Source organism: Pelmatolapia mariae, linkage group LG6, assembly GCF_036321145.2.
Source record: "Pelmatolapia mariae isolate MD_Pm_ZW linkage group LG6, Pm_UMD_F_2, whole genome shotgun sequence".
NCBI lineage: Eukaryota > Metazoa > Chordata > Actinopteri > Cichliformes > Cichlidae > Pelmatolapia > Pelmatolapia mariae.
The window spans coordinates 24,738,688-24,756,405 of NC_086232.1; the positions used below are offsets into that span (position 1 = coordinate 24,738,688).

The window sequence follows — 17,718 nt, forward strand, 5'->3', positions numbered from 1 at the left end:
CGCACACACACACACACACACACACACACACACACACACACACACACACACACACACACACACACACACACACACACACGCAGAGATCTATAAAATCCTCTATGGAAAAGATCACCAACGCACGCTGTAGTCTAGACTGTTTCATACACTTAACACACAGTTCTGAAGTGAAGCCAATGAATGAATGGCTTACATTTGGTAAAAAAGGAAAATTAAACCAATTTTAATTACTTAGAGTAAACCTCTGACAAGAAATCACACCTGAGGTTCATCCAATAGTTCTTACGCACTAAGAACATATTACTTCCCACCTTGATTCAGGTGATTTAACAAACATGATCTTGTGATCGTTTGAGATCTGTTTCCACAAGTCAGAAAACAGTCTTTGACAAGTTGGCAAGATTTGGAAATGATGTTTTTAGCGTCTCGAAAAGTCTTATAGTTTATTAAGTACTCTTTAATTCAGCTATCTAAGCAATCCTGCTGAACTTCAAACTCAGCATCACAATGAGAAACAAAGATTATTTAAATGACTTTGAATGTGGCATTGTTGCTGGTGACAGAGAGTCCGATTGAGTATTTCTAAAACTGGTGATCTACTGGTATTTATCCACACAAACATGAGTAGGATTTATGGTCCGAAAGTAGAAAATATCCGGTGAATGGCAGAGGGAAGAAGACTGCTTGTAGCTGCTAGGAGGTCAGCTTAATTAACTACTTGTTACAACTAAGATATGCAGAAGAGCATCTTTGAACACACCACATGTCAAGCCTTGAAGCAGATGACCAGAGGAGTCTGGATATGTAATGCGACATTCAGACGGTAGGGTCAGAATTTGATGTTAACACCATGAATGTTTGGATACATTCTGCATTGTATCAATAAATATGGCTGCTGGTGATGTAATGGTGTGAAAGATATTTTCTTGGCACACTTTGAGCCCCTTAGTACCAACTGAGCCTTATTCAAACACCACAATATACCCAAGTATTGTTGGTGACCATGTCCATCCCTTTATGACCACAGTCTACCTATCTTGTGATGGCTGCTTCCAGCAGGATAAGATGTCATCTTACAAAATTCAAAGAACCTCAAGCTGGTGTTTCAACATGACATTGAGTTCACTGTACTCAAATGGTCACTTAAGTCACAGGATTTCTAACCAATAGAGCAACATCATGGATATGCAGAAATCTGTAGAAACTTTGTGATTTATGGATGAAAATCTTGGATGAATCTTTCCAGCACCTTGTAGAATCTATGCCATGACGAATTAAAGCAGTTCTGACACCTCATGCTAGGAAGTTGTACCTAATAAAATGGCTGGTGGTGTACTTTTATCCCTTTATTAGAGACGTGGCAGCAGAAAAATGACACAGCTAACCTCCCACTCTGTGCCAGCAGGGCACTCTGGCAATGTCTGGCAACCCTCATGAGAAATAAAAGACAAAAATGGTGATGTCACTTATTTAACTTACAAGCAAAGCACTCTTTATTTTGCAGCGATATATTGTTGTAACTGTAACTCATGCACTCTGTATCTTGAGCGCATGAGGCTGTACAGAAAATATGTATTTGTTCATTTAAAATTGGATCGAGTGGACTTAAAAAAAAAAAAAAATAGAGGCCTCTGAATAAAGACTGATGAATCAAATCCAGCAGTAGATGCTTCATATTTTAGCATAAAGGGCAGTGCATCTATTTTATCTCTGATGTGAAGTGGAAATATAGCAGATATCACTCCGGAGAGGCAGTACAGACATTGGCATCGATCACTGTCTGCTCTTACTAAATGATATGAATATATGATGCATTTAATTGAGCCTTTATGTTAATGTATTTTATAGCGTTTGCATTGTTTTTATGATACATTTAACTGTGCGTTTTTACTGCACAGCCCTGCCTCTGATCCTGCTTATCTGCTCAGAACAGTAAAAGTTGATGGTATGGATTGTGACCAATAAAGCATTGTAAAGTGTTCATGTTAACACATATCAACGTAAAACAAGAGGAGAAAGCCTGTGTTGTTTTCAGTCTCAATTCACAGCGCACAGTTATTAAAAATCCACTTTGAATTTTCCTTTTTACCTGGCTCTTATACATCAGCCGTGCTGGCAGAACCAACCATTTGTTGGGGAGGCACGCTTGAAAAAAAGGTGCAATCGGAGCACATTGATTTTTCTTCATGTTAAAAAGCTTTTATTGACATGGCATTTTCTCACCAGAAAGGTTACAGCAGAGGAGAGACGAGAGGGAGGGAGGGAGGAGGTGAAACATAAAGACACGCTGCACCAGCACGGCTCAAGAGCTTCTTGTAAATTCACCCCACTTTAGCCCACTTTAGTGGGTGTGTTATCCTTTTGAAAGTGCGAATTATGGCCTCTCCCAACACATACGCATGCCCACGCACAAACACGCAAACACACGTGCCTCTAAAAACCTTGAAATCCTGACGGACACAGCGAAAGAGGAGGAGAGTGTACTGACTGAGTAAGGCGAGAAAAAAAGATTCAAGGTCATGAATTCGGAAAACAAATGAACATTGTAAAACTGTGATTCAGAAAGACAGGCAGGCAGACAGCTGGGCAGATTACAGCTCAAGGAGGACGGGACTGGAACCTTTCATCACCTTTGAAGATTCGCTCATGGTGATAATCTCTTTGTGAAACATCATAATTTCTCAGTAAAGACTCATAAAGCCTCACAGTGTCTTCGTCTCTGGAGAGCCAGGCGACGCCTTACTGCTGACACAGCACTAAATCACCATGCTCTCCTCCCTCTTCTCCATCCTCCTCCTCCTCCTCCTTCTGCTCTGTTTTTAATAGAAAAACATGCTCACGACTCATACCTCATTTCCCACCACTTCTCCCTTATTTCTCTCCCTTCAAATTTATTTATCTATTTATTTTACCACACCGGTGACTGGGTTGAATACCATCAAAACAATTGGAACACCCTCATCCATTAGCTGCGTTTAAGCCTTCATGCTTTTAACAGAACATGCTTGAAATAGACAGAATACCTGCAGTAACTAAACTTTTGGTTATGTGGAAATCCATCAGCTGCACACCAAATAACTGTAAACATGTTTCAGGCCACCAAGCAAAAAGCCAAGCTCGTTTTTTGCTCTGTTTTTAATCTGAAAGATTTTCCCAGTTCTTTAGCTGTTAATTGCTCTGCAACATGCTCACCAGCTCATCTATATACTTCTGCTTTTCAGGTACTGGCCTGGCAGTGGGCAGTAAGTCAAAAATGATGCTGTATGAGGAGTGACGCTAAACTAAAATAGCAAAGTGGTCAGGATGGCCAAACAGTGAATGGAAATTCACTGTAAAGGTCCTTAAAGTGGAAATATGCGTGATTCGGGCATATTAGTTCAGTTTTATTCCGTTCACCGTCTTAGTTTTGTGTGTTACCATGAGAACATTTGCAAACAGCAGCTGTTATTTAGGAGACAGAACATCCTGTCCTCATGTCAGAATGACCCCTCACGTCTTTATCAAAATACGTGGCAGTACAGTCCAACATCTGCCTGTTTATTTCTCTATTAACCATAGATGATGAAGGAACAGTCACCAAAGTTAGAATAAAAGCTCATGTCCATCAACCTAACAGATGCTAAGATGTTTTAGTGTGGACAGACTGTCATTTTCATCCCTGGGCTCGTGTCATTTGGATGGCTAAAAAAGGTGATAGAGATGAGATAGTCTTCTTTCTCCTGAGGTGCCAGATGGTAGATGAGAGGCAAAAATGGAAACTTGACACAGTAACTATGTGTAAATTTTGACAGGAGGGGATCCAGAGAGAGGCATTTTTCCTGTCTCATTAAAATGTTGAATTTTACCCAGCTGTATGACTGATGCAAAGTCTAACATGCAGCGTGAGCCGAGCAAGTTTAGATTAGATTAGATAATTCTCACTTTTCTTTTCCAGAGAGGAAAACGGCTTCTTTACCCATGCTCGTTTAAAAATGTCAAAAGAAAAATTATGCAGTCAGATCAGAGAACAAAGAACAGCTGTGACGATGCCGTAGTGGCATTCATCAAACTTCTGAGAGGACGTTAGTGCAGCTCGCCATGAACCTATACAATGCAATGCTTCATCTCAGAAGACAAGCATGCATCCTTAACCCTGTAAAGAATGAACCAAAGGTGAGTTCAGAGCCTTTTTAGGGGTGCTCAGCATCCCTAAATGTAATCGTAGCACCTTTAAAAATAAATGTAGTGACAGTAGTAGACTTCAATCACCTATCCTACTAATTATGTTGCTTTTGAAAGAAACGTTGTCATGTGTATCTAATTGAACTGATGTTCAATTTATGAGGTTATGAAACCCTGATGATGGGATCGACAAAAACTACAATCAAAACTAAAATCTACAAAAGCTGAGCCAGGGACTAAAGCATGAAATAAAATAACTTAAAAAAAATCAAAACTAAAAACAAACCTTGTTTAAAACTGAAAATGACAGAATTCACAGAAATATATTTATGTTTTCATATGCAAATTTGAGCCGACACACCGGACTTTGATTTTGATTAAAGAGCCTAAACATGCTGGTGGGTTAACCTTCATAGAAGCATAAAAAAAGGATTTTGGTAATTATAAATATTGTTAATTTAGGGCAGCTGTGGCATAAACCTAACACTGGGTGGTGGTCTGATAAATTTATTTCATAGTTTTTTGTGACCTGCCTACCAACTACGAATAAAAATTAGCAGCTGCCGTTTTCATGTATTTTAACAAGTGTCAGGACCCTGCTGAGGTGTCCTTGATTCCCTGCTAAAGAAATAAGTGAAGAAAGAAAATAAAAACCTAAATTCTTCTGTAACGTATTGTCTTAACATCAGAAACATTGAGCTTTAAGCTGTCCTCCTGTTGTACAGGGTGAAAGAGAATCTCTAATCACTGACAGTAATAATGCCTTTGCTTATCTAAAAACATCAGTGTGTCCATTAAAATCAGAGTCATGGATTAAGTTCAGATATGATGTAGAAGATCATGTATCCTACATCAAATGGCTGTAAGATAACCACCGAGCCAGCCGAGTGGAGCCTGTTCTCAAATAACATCGCTTATACCTAAATCCCTAAATTCATCACGCTGTTATATTCCAAGTCTGAACTCTCCACATCAGATTCTCTGTTAAAGCAGAGCTCCAAAAATAGCCTGTACACGGTACCTGTCGAGCGATTCTCGCCTTTGACACTGTCAAAACATGTGACAGGGTGTACGGTTAATGTTCATATATATATACAGCAAATCACTGAGTCTCAAAGATGTGTTTAGTGCTATAAGGGCACCCATCTTTTCACTCTCTCTCTCTCGCACACACACACAGACACACTTTTCACCCGGTCAGCATTTGCACAGCCGTGTGTGTTCATCGTTACAGCCTCTGACTGCAGCGCTAAAAGTGACAGATGTGTCCTGTTAGCTATACGTGACAGACCGTGCAACAAGACAGAGCACTGTGCAACAAATTACCTGTTTGATTGCATAATATACATACATAATATAAACGATCTGAAGATGAGCCAAAACTCCAAAGTGCATGTTTATTATAAACAAGATTAAACGTCTAAAGTTCTGCCTGTGATCTCTGGAGGCTGCAGAGTTCATTACAACCCATTAAAAGCTCAAACTAAACACTTTTCTTAGTGCCCTTGGTCTTTTCAAACTATTTTATATCAGGTGAGTTGTATAAGCTGGTCTAAAGAGCAGAAAAGTGTTAACACGATGATGTCTAAAGCTTCAATTATACTTTCTGGGTTTGTGAGTCAGCTGGAGTCCCAAGTGAAGTAAATTTTCGTCATCAGATGGCGAGCGCAAGTGTCCATGCAGAGGTCAGTGTGCCTGCCTGTTTATATATATATATATATATATATATATATATATATATATATATATATATATATATATAAAATGTGATCAATCCCAGTTTAACCATATCTTACACCATATCTAGTTTTAGTGCAAAACCAGTGAAACAGGAAGTATAAAATGTAGACTGAAAGGTGTTTGTACACCTGGCTTTCCTGTCAGGCCCTCGCTCTCCGAGGACTACCTTCATCCAGCTTTCTGCAAGTCCATCTGCTGCAGCTTCCAACTTCTAACCTCAGAGCAAAAGGTCCAATCAGCGGCCTTTATTCGACAGTTTGCAAGGTTAATACAGTTCCACATTCTCCAGAGGAAGATTAAAATTTTAAAAAAGGCTAGAAAATGTAAAAATCGAAGCTAGAGTTCATTTTTTAACATGCAAAACTATTCAGTAACATAGTACGGTTCACAGCTGCATGTTTATTTAGTAGTGTTAAACTACCCATGCTTCACCCAAAGCTGATTCATCCACGTTCATCCAAACTGAATACTATCAACACATATTGTTCACTTTGTAAAAGTTTAAAGTTTATACAAGGCACTATCTAGAGATCTATCGATCTAGTTTGCAAGCAAATGGATTTGCAGAAGGCTAGTGGGTATTCCTCAGTTAAGTTGAATATACCCCAAATGTGCATGGTTTGGTTTACAATTGCAGGCAATGCCCTTAATGTGAACCAACTACATGTTAATGTCTCCTTATTTTTGTCTTGCAGTCAGTAAATAGACCCCTTATCAGAACTGAAATGTGTGGGCTGAGTGTTATTTACATCTGAGGGTTTAAACTAGCTCATATGTGACAAACTGTCGAAAGTCTCAAATGCTGAACAGCATTTTAGTGTGAAGGTGTTAAAATAAGTGATAAACTCAGAAATGTTTAATTTTAACTGCGGGTGTCCAGTTATTATTTGTTAGAATTACAGACATCTCGTCAGCAAAGTGACATTTCCATTAAAGTAATGCTGTTAATAGAGTATATATACATTTTTTTATTGTTGATGTTTGAGTTAACCACAGCATCTTATACTTATCAAACAAACAAACAAGCAAACAAAGGAATACAAGGTTTTCGCACACAACCATCTCTAGGTTTTAGAGAGACTGGTCTGAAAAAGAGAAAATGTCCAGTGAGCAGCAGTTATCTGGCTGAAAGTGCCTTGTTGATGCAGAGCTCAGAGGAGAAAGACAAGAGTAAGCCAAATGACCACTTATTACAACCAAGATATGCAGATATGGACCTTGAAGCAGACGGGCTACGGCAGCAGAAGACCACACCAGGTGTCACCTGGGTGCTTACAGCACGATAACACACCTTGTCACAAAATTCACATCATCTCAAACTGCTTTCTTCGACATGGCAATGAGTTCACTGTACTCCACAGTCACCAGACCTCAGTCTGACTGAGCACCTTTGGGACGTGGCGGAAGAAGAGACTGGCATCACGGATGTGCCACAGACGAATCTGCAGCGTGTGATGCTTTCATGTTAAAAATGTTTTCTGAAGAATGTTTCTAGCACCTTGTTGAATCTGTGCCATGAAACATTAAAGCAGTTCAGAAGGTAAAAGGGGGTCTCTTTTGTACATCGCTACCACCTTCCCATGCTGTCAATCTCAATACTGATTAATGTAGTCTTACGTCTGCATGGTTTAAATCTGTGCTGTCTGTCATTCTCCCTTTTATACTCTCATTTGTGCAATCCATCTCCTCCCCATCTCCACCTCGCCTAACTCACTCAGAGCTCCATCCAAGTCTTAGTCTTCATCTTCACCATCACTAGCATCTAGACTCCAGGGGGGTCCTGTCCTAAATCCCATCACTGCTGGAATTCCATTCTGAGAATGGAATGGGGCAGTCTAATCACTGAATGCACTGATTAATTTCCCTATCTAAAGAAATAATATTCTTTTTCCCAAATGATCTCTGCTTACTGAAATATTTTAGCCCTTTTTAAAATTAGGTTTTACTTGCACAAAGACAAATTTTCTGTAATTAATTCTGGAAATCAGGAAAATCCCATTGTTTCCACAGGGATAATTTACGAGGGTATTTTTCAAGGACACCTCAGCAGGGTCCTGACACTTGCCGACAGCAACAGCTCCTCAAACACTAACACAATCACAGATGGTAAATGCATTTTAGCTAAACACTCAAAAATATTCAGGAATTCTCAGAATGTAAAGCATTTCTTTTGTTTTTATTGTACATAAAAGAAAGAAAGTGATTTTTTTTAGTTTTGGCTTCTGCCCCCCTCTCTAAGCTACTGACTGAGCCCTGAGAGAGGCAAGCCGCTGTGGAGTGGAGATAAGGCTACACCTGCCAGCCAAGCTCATCACTGTGTTTGTGGTTTTGAGTGTGTGTTTGTCTAAGCCTCTTTCCGTGTGTGTCTGTGTGTCTGTGTATGTTCCAGTCCCAGGGTTGAAAAGATAAGTGGCTCTAAGGAACCCGAGTGTAAAATCTCAGCTACACCGAACACCCAACAGAGATGAAGTGAGACAGCACAAAATGAAAAATACATATTCCTTTCAGAGTGGATTAAACTATAAAAAGATAGGCAGAAAGGTCATTTCCTCCTCAAAAGCAGCCAAAATACCTTTCAGCTCCCAGACATGTAGCCACATCACTGAAGAGTGAAGCCACAGCAGAGACCTGTGGATATTTTCTCACACTTATCTTATAATTACAACTAATTAGTGGTTTAATTAAAATATACAATAATGCTCAAAAGTCTATGATCAAAAGAAATATTCTCTTGACTACATTGTAATAATCTGCTCTAAAAATTCAGAGCACATGAGACTGTGGTACAAACATGTGGTACAAAGAGCAAGATACATACAGATATATATATATATATACTACACACACACACACACACACACACACACACACACACACACACACACACACACACACACACGTGTATGTATATATATATATATATATATAGTATATAAATGATAAATTAAGCACTTGTTAATACCTGATTCATGCTTAACAGTGTAACATTATTATAAAGTGCAATCAGAAGGCTTCTAACATATTTGACTTTTTAAAATTAATTTGAATTAAAGTGGTTGATTATTTTGGTTTCCACTGAGTTTTTTTATGACATTTTGTTCTCAAGCAATTACACAATGTAACTGTTTAATTTGTAAACATTGTAGTCATGACGACCTTTCTTAAAAACTACAAACCCTTCGATGTCTGTTTACACGGTGACTGAAGTGTTTTAACTTCAAGTTTTATATCTCATAAAAACCATGTGTATAATACAAACTACTGATAGTCTCATGATTGAGATAAGGACAATTATGAGACAATTTTGTATCAAAGAATGGTTACAGGCTACTAATGTCTTAGTATTTCCAAATCTATAAAAAAAAAACACACATCCGTGTATATGTGATCTGTGATAATGAAAATATCACATTTTATGAGAAATGGTGGCAATAATATGTTATAATCTAAAAATCCTGCTGTAGAAAATTATGAGAAACTCTTCTGTGATTGAGAAGAAGCGTCACAAGACAAAAAGTCTGTCATGATGACAAACAAAGACTGCATTATGAGATGACTCTCATATAAACGTTGATCAGAAATGCAAGAGGCAGGAAAGCTGAACATGTGGAGATCGGGGGGGGGGTTTGTTGTGTGTTTGTGATCATGTAAAGTTTCATTCCTAATTTTAATAATCAGTGACAGAGGCAGGTTACCACATGTTACTGTTGTTTTCCACTTTTTAAAGATCATTCACCTATAAATGACCTTTTTTTCACTCTGTTTTTAACATTTGTAAAACACAGTTCTCCCTCTACAAAGAGACTACACATCCAACACATAATCATATGTCTGTAACCTGCTGTTTACACAGGACCTGAATTCATAAATAGTCCGATAAAGTTTGTCTCTTTTTTCACGAGAGGATGAGTGGTCACGCACACACACACATCCACAGTCAAACAGAAACACACTTTGTACTTACATTTTGTTGACTGAAACTCTTTGTTGTCTGTGCAGCGCTCCATTTCTCTCTCTTTCTTGCTTTCTCAGAAAATGACAGGAAGTGTAAAAGGAAGGGAAGTTGCTTCTCGCTGTGTACGTGTTTTGTAATGTTGCGGCCAGCCTCTTCTTAAATTATGAACTCTATCGTGAGAACATCTTAAAGTCCACTGACGGCTTCTCTGATGGGCAGCAGCACGAGTGTGAATGGATGTGTTTGCTGAAAACTTGAGAGGGAAGAAGACACAACGAGCCACGAGTCATGCCTATGCCAGTGTGAACAAGTGCCTGTGCCTGAGCGTGTGTGTGTGTGTGAGCTTATGGTACAACCATGGCAAGAGCAGCACTTACTAAACTTCTTCTCCTCGTGATTCTTGCCTTCATCATCTGCCTCCCGGAATTTTTCACATTTTACCAAGGTTGGTCACCCAGACAGCTTCAGATCCACATTAATTCATTCTGTGTGTGTGTGTGTATTGTGTAAATGTTAGAATGTTATCCAGCTTTTGTTCAAACTTTGCATCAAAGTAAAGCTTTAGACAATGTTCGCTTGATTTGCTTCCTCTTTACACACACTGTCTGTGAAAAGACCTCTCTGTGTCGGTCTAAGATTATAAATCAGACCCAAATATAGCTCCATACAACTCTGACTGACAGCCCTTTTGAAAAGGTTTCCGTATTGTGTTGCCTTGAAAACACGTTTCTTTATGAGAGCATCTCGGTTTACCCTTGTGCTCCTGCCGTTTTTTGCCTTCAGTGGTTTTTCTTTTTTGTCTCTCCATCTGTGTCTTTCCTCGTCTGTCTCTTTCTGTCAGATACAAACTGGAGGCAACAGCTTCCATTTCGAGATCTTGCTATGATTTATAGCTTGACAGCTCGTTCTTTGCTGCTTTTCCTCTTTATGCTTGCTTCTGCTGAGAAATCAGTCTGAATTTTGCCGTGTTCATTCTCTTTATCCTTGCAGTAACAAAAGTGAACTTCTTCTGCCTTCCCTACCGACCCTGCGAACAAGGAAATCAGGTGAAGGAGGGGGAAAATGCAAAGGCTGGAAATGATGACGCTAAGAGAGGCCATATGTGTGACCCATCTCAGACTCCAGATCAGGAAAAATGGGAGCAAGCGTGCACACGAGAAGATCAAAGCAATACAACAGATTCGGCTTCAGACGTCAGGCGAGGCAGAGATGATCCAAAAGTGAGGTGGTTCATGTGTGAGACAGACATGGAAATGGCAGAAGTACACAGAAATATCTCAACTTCAGGTATTCACATCTAGAGACTCAACAACATCTGCTTTCTGTTTAGAAAAGCTTGCTACTGCCTGAAGTCCACACCGCTGAGTGCATCTGACCCATACTGTCTAGTTTGTTTGGCTAGTGTGATTATTGAGTGCCACGTCTGAGTGCGGGTTAAGTAAACTGTGCCCTGGTCTGCTTGAAAAAGTGGTCCAGGGCATGCTTCAGTTAGACTCTTAGCGTACTCTGTGTACGCTCTTAAGACTTCCAGGGTGAATCATAATGACTCTAGTCTAGGATCTATCACATTTGAAAAGTTTAAGCTAATTAACAACTAATTAATTGTTTCCATTAAAAGTGACATTTTATGGTTACTGTCACAGTGAGGACTCTATGCAGCCCTGTGAAAAAGTAAGTAGACCCCATGATTCAGTAGTTTAGCGGCAATAACTTGAAGCAGTTGTTTTCTGTATGACTTCATCAATCGCTCACACTGGACACACTTTACAATGCCATTTAAGTTCATTGAGGCTTACGAGCATTAATTTATGTACATTTCTCTAAAGGTCTTGCCACAAGAACAAATCATGTTCAGGTTTGGACTTTGATTGCAACAGCTTAACCCTTTTGTTTTGCAGTCATTCTGTGGTGGATTTGAAGCCGTGCTTCAGTTCATTATCCTGTTGCAGTCTGAACCAAGCTTTAGCCGTTAGGCAGATGGCCTCACATTTCACTCTAGAAAACTTTGGTGTGCAGAGGAGTTCAGTGTTGACTTACTGAGTGAAAAATGTGTCGGTCCTGTGGCTGCAAAAGAAGCCCAAGTCATCACCTCTCCACCACCGTGCTTCATAGCTGTTATGAGGTGATATGCTGATATACATTATGGCCTAACTATGGTCTCGTCTGTCACTGTTCCTGAAGTCATGATCAGATGCATTTTTGCAAACTAAAGCCAAGCTGCATGTTTCTTAAAGAGAAGAGGGTTTGTCCCGGGACTCTTCCAAGCAAGCCATATTTGTTCAGTCTATTTCTCAGTGCATTTAACATGCTAACTGAAGCTTGTAAAATCTGAAATATACCTCTGGTTTGGTCTGGTGTATATTTTTGTATTTGCATCTACCTGTTAGTTGTGAGATTCGCACCTTTAGCAATATTTGGGTGAGAGGTTGTACTGTTTTTTCAGCTAGTGTTTAGTAGCTTAGTAGTGGAAAGGTGCATCCCAGGTCTTAAAACTGCAATTCCTTGAACAGCCACTTGAGGGTGGATTTACAAGCAAGTCAGCTGCTACAGATTCCCATGTAAAATAAACTTTTTTATAGCCTTGTACAGGAAAAGGCTTTTGGTCTCTAAAACTTCATGAAAACTGTAGAGGACTGCTTTTTGTATCCATTATAAGTTTTTATTAGTATTAGAGGCATTGCCAGTTTGGCTGACAGTCTTTCAGTACAGTGATACACACAGCAATCTCTATGCTCAGAACATTGCCCGATCCAGCTGACTAACTGAAATTAGCAGCTTCAGTCACCTCTCACTCTCTGAATCTTTTATAAATGTAAGTGTATGATATGATTTAAAAGGGTACGTTTTAAAACAAGGTACCTCTCTGCACAGCTGTCACGAAGTTTGCCATAGTTCATCTTGTGTTTCTGTTGTTCAGCAGACCATCAGAGGGGCAACGCTTCCAGAGAGAACTGATCGCCTTCCACTAATTAAAGAATCTAATTAAGCTTTAAAATATGAGCATATTAACGTGAGCGTCACTGTGAGCATGTTCGCAGACTGGTGTTATTTAACTCTGAGCACAACTGTGCACGATTAACGCCTCAAAGAGCTGCTTGCGCTGCGATGCCTTCTTCAGCAGACAATATAAGCCTTTTACGCCCCAATCAATACATTCATGCTATTTATTCACCCACAGCTTACGAGTCACATCTGGAGGTGTCAGCCGAGCTTCACCTGCCCAACGCAGAGACCCTGAATCTCACCTTGTACGGCCGCAGCAATCACAGTTCCTTACACCTCTACCCACCTGAGGAGGAGGAGGGAGAGAAGGGTGGTGATGAAGGACAGAGGAAGGCATTCTACTGCTGTCTCCCTCTCCTGCCCAACTCTGAATCGGCCAATCAAAGCCGCTGTCTCCTTTGGTTCGCCAATCAAACGGTTTGGAATTCAACAGCAAAGGAAAAGCTGCCATGGAAACGGACACAGAAAGGTTGGTGTCAGGCGGATGGAGCTGGGCTTCTTTGATCCCCACGCGGCCAGCGTGGCTTCACTGTAAGATGGAAAGGAGATAAGAGGAAAGAGGAGACAATAGGAGACAAGGAAATTGGCCAATCAGTTTTCATTTCATTCCAAGCTGCCCACTCTCTCAGTCCACAATGGAGTCATTCTTTTCAATAGAACAAATTTCCTTCAGTTCTTCTCCTGACTTGGTGTTTTTGTTTCTCCCTCTTCCTCTGTACTACATGATCAGTCATACTTTCCAAGACTACAGTACATCTTAATTTACTGTATCTCTAAGCCTGTATTGATTTTGGCTTTCTTTCTTTCTGCTCTGCTCTCCAAAAGTCCCTCATGCTTAAAACATTGATTAAGTAATATTTTCCAAAGTGCATAATGAAAGCTGGATATCCATTTCCTTCACAATTTTTCTGCAGCACCTCCACCAGACCTTTCCATTTATGCTTTTCCCTTTCTTTGTTCTTGTTTGTTCACTTCCTCTTATTATTTATATTGCCTCTTCTATGTCTTTTATCTCTTTCCAGTCCTCCTTCCTTACCGGTCTCTTGCCTTCTTATCCTTCCTTCTTTTCTTCCTTCATCCACTCTACATTTTCATGTATTTTATTTTCACATGGCATGAATTTTAGTGCTGGAATGACTGGGATGGATTTTTTTTCTTTAGGTAAAGAGGTCAGTAATGAAAATAATACATAATTGTTTCAGACTCTGCTCTGTCCAAAATGTTCCTCTGTTTTCCAGATGAGTGGCAGTGTGCGCTCAGAGTGGTCTGGCTGGCTCTGCTGTGTTTGGTGTTGCTGAGTATAGTAACGAGTGTGATCGGACAAATCTACAAGAAAAGGCGTTTGTGCAGTAAGAGACAAAAAAACAATCAAACAAAAGAAATCACTCATTTTATGATGCCACAACTAAAGAAACAAACATTACATCCATGAGTCAAAATTTTGAGTTACTATTTTAAATTTCTAATTAAAAATGAAAAACTTTGAGATATTTTCTCAGAAGTTTGCATTAGTGAGTTGAAAGTTTGGACTTATGAATGAAAAAAAAGTTTAGCTTTGTTTTTCAGTGGTGGAAACAGGCGTCCTAAGATTTTGATCTTTTGATCAGTGAAAATGTTTTTTCTTCTGCCAGGGAAGCCGAAGGTGCACCCTGATGGCTTCAACTTAATTACTCAGCAATTAAATGGTAAGCCAGCAAAATGTGTATTCTGAAGTTACTGTACACTAGATACGTTTGTACTTCACTGGATTTCAATATTGTGAGTGCTTAAAAATATCCAACTTTAAACTTCACCTTTTGCTGAAGGGCAAGACTGAGTGTGCAAACTGAGGTGCACATAAGAAAAAAAACAACCATTTACACATAAAGATAAAAAGCAAACTATAATTATAACACAAGACAAATGTTTAAATGTAGCATGTTCAGCAGCAGTGGTCTGTCCAAAGGTAACTGACAATGTGCAAAGCAAAAGTGCAAAAAGTCATGTTTAGCACTGCGACATGAGACTTCCTGCTTCTATGGTGAAAGACAAGCTTTTTCTCCTGTTTCACAAACTCCTGACCGCATATTGCTATCAGAGCCACTGCTTTAGACTAGTTTCAACCACAGTGCAGAGAACTTAAAAAACAATTATTATTATGAGAAATCCTGAAGTGATTGGTTTTGTCATATTGTACAAAACCTTCTATGACAATTAAGCAAAGGTGAAGCCAATGAGGGACAAGATCAGAGTCAAACTGAAGCAAGACTCATGAAAAACTGACTTCCACACCCAAAAAGGAAATGACAAAGAAATGAGTGTCTAACATTGAGGCATGAACACTAAGAGGAGGCAGACTCAAGGGAACACAGGAAGCCTGAAATTACAACCCCCACTAGTATTTTCTAAGTGCACATGTACCAATACACAGCCCTCTGTGACATTTCAAGCAGCCCTCAAGGACAGAATACACTACCATACAGTTCATTCACCCACAATATATAACATAACATCAAATATAGAGGCAGAACCAAACCAAGGGAGCATAATCTATTCATCAAACTCAATTTGGTTTTATTTATATTATGCTAAATGACAACAACAGTCAGTTTCAATACAGAGAAAATCCCAACAATCAGACTGCCCTCTATGAGCAAGCGCTTGGTGACAGTGGGAAGGAAAAGAAAAAGAAAACTACCTTTTAACAGGAAGAAACTTCTACCAGTCCAAGTATCAGGGAGGGACAGTCGTCTTCGACAGTTAGTTAGGGGTGAGGACAGGAAACTGCTACGGAAAAGAGACAGAGATTATTAATAACTAATGATTAAATGGTGTATAAACATAAGACTGAGCCATTCAATGTTAACAAATACATCTGGTGTCAAGAAATGCCACCTCTCACTGTAATGGTTAAGAAAATGATAAGCCAGAACAAAATGAGAACTATCAACCAAAAACCAGTGTGTTAGATCTCTGAACAAACACATTAGAAACACTAAATGTGTATTTATTCTATGTTTTCATTTATATGCTGGCTCAGTACATGGTCACTTTTAGAAATCCTGGTCTGTGAATAGTCTGTATTGTCTCTGAAGTATAATATATTAATAATATACTAAGTAAACTAAAATGTATTCCAGAAGATGAGCGTGTACTTTTGTATGAAATGAGTTACAACATGCTTATGCTACTCTTTTATGTAGACGGTGCCAAAGAAACAGAAGTCAGCCCTCCTGAAGGTAAACTGCTACAAAGAAAATGTATTTACATCTGCGTTAACAGGTTTGGAGATTCTAACAAATTCTTTTTGGTCCAGCAGGGACAAACCTCCACTCATACGGGTTTCATACCTGGTCAGGTCAGTCCTTTTCATCAGTCAACATCATTTAATGGATCTGTTGTTTCACTGCTTTCACCACGTTAATCTTTTTCTTTTTTTCCCAAAATGGATAGGACTCTCACCAATTAAAGAAGTTGACAGTCAACGTAGGAACACACACACACACACATGCACCTTTTAGAAAAATGAGTCAGATCACAAACACACGTTCTGATTGTCCTCACGTATACTTTTCAGATGACGTATCAACGTTGATGGATGGAAATGCTGACCACTGTTATACTGGTAAAGTCTTTACTGGAACAATTGTACAGGTTCAAAGAGAAAGCTGTTGGTGGTTATGACCACCAACAGCTGGTTGATGACTTTCAGATACTCTTGCATGCATTCAAGACTTAACTTGGCGTCTCTTCATGCAACCAAAGTTTGATTAATTATATGCAGTTTAGTTTTTAGATGCTATGCCTTTAGTCCTGTCCTTACCGGCGTATTACTGGATACGTTATTTGAAACTGCTGCATAGTTGGGAACCACATCGCCCTTCATTTTCATACGTGTGTGGTAATCTGCGAATGGTGCTACGAGAGCTCAAAAACTCCAAAGTGTAGCTTTAAATATGATGGACTTAATGCATAAATATAAAAAGTATACCAATGTGTAGCTAATTATCACTGAATTGTTTGCTGTATTAGGCTGTTCTCTTTATGTAAAGCGTAAACATGAGGTCAGAGGTTAAATGTGACTTGATATTTGGATGTAAATTATAATGTGATATTTAGAATACACATACACCAGTATCAATTCCTAAATGTTGCCAATACAAACAAAGGCAGTCGTAAAGTTAAAAGACATTTTATGATGTTTGACCTTATAATACACACGACACTTATAAGAATCATAGTTTCTAAGTTATAAGGCTTTTTGGTAATTTTGGGCCAATAAATCATTAATTTGACATTGAGGATTGTGGTTGATGTGAGCCAAATTTTGAATGGATTGTTAACACGACTCCATTCTACAATAAAAAAAAAAAAAAAAAACCGTAAAGTTTTATCGGAATTCATTCAAAACTTTTTGAGTTATGGTGTTTACAGAGAGAATGGCATGCACACTTCCAAAAACGTAATCTTCCAGGTGGAGTTAATCGTCATGGTTAAAGTGTAAAAGTTCACCTCAGTAGACAATTACTACAGAGTATCAACACATCAGAACCCTTTTAAAATGTCATCTAACAGTGCGCTTGGTGCCTTTTTTCTGTTGTCTTTAGGTTTTCTGCATCATCGCAGCCATCCCTCCGTCAGCTCCATCAAAGATGAGCCTGCTCGATGACAGGCGAGCAGCCGGAGGAAGCTGGAGGAAAACAGCCGCCTCATTTACCAGCATTACTAATGGTGAAAATAAAGATATCTGAACCACCTACATGTGCTTGTGAACTTATTTTCAGCATGTCATCTCTGAAGCTTTGTCTATGTTAGCACTTTATTAGAGGACAGTCTCTACACATTATTAAACTATCAAAAGTTAAATAAATGGATTGGCC

At 39.2% G+C, this 17,718-nt stretch overlaps 1 protein-coding gene across 2 annotated transcripts; it reads left to right on the plus strand.

Annotated features, from left to right (window-relative positions):
- Positions 1-9,970: 9,970 nt before the first annotated feature.
- LOC134628591 (uncharacterized) lies at positions 9,971-17,584 on the plus strand. 2 transcript variants are annotated; one of them, XM_063475306.1, is made up of 10 exons: positions 9,971-10,301; positions 10,847-11,143; positions 13,035-13,328; positions 14,098-14,208; positions 14,491-14,544; positions 16,042-16,077; positions 16,155-16,196; positions 16,292-16,324; positions 16,416-16,463; positions 17,446-17,584. In XM_063475306.1, exons 1-10 carry the CDS (start codon positions 10,214-10,216, stop codon positions 17,505-17,507), a joined length of 1,065 nt encoding a protein of 354 aa, XP_063331376.1. In that variant the 5' UTR covers positions 9,971-10,213; the 3' UTR covers positions 17,508-17,584. The 2 variants fall into 2 exon arrangements, with proteins under 2 accessions (XP_063331376.1, XP_063331377.1); XM_063475307.1 differs by having other exon boundaries at positions 16,158-16,196.
- The last annotated feature ends 134 nt before the right edge of the window (positions 17,585-17,718 follow it).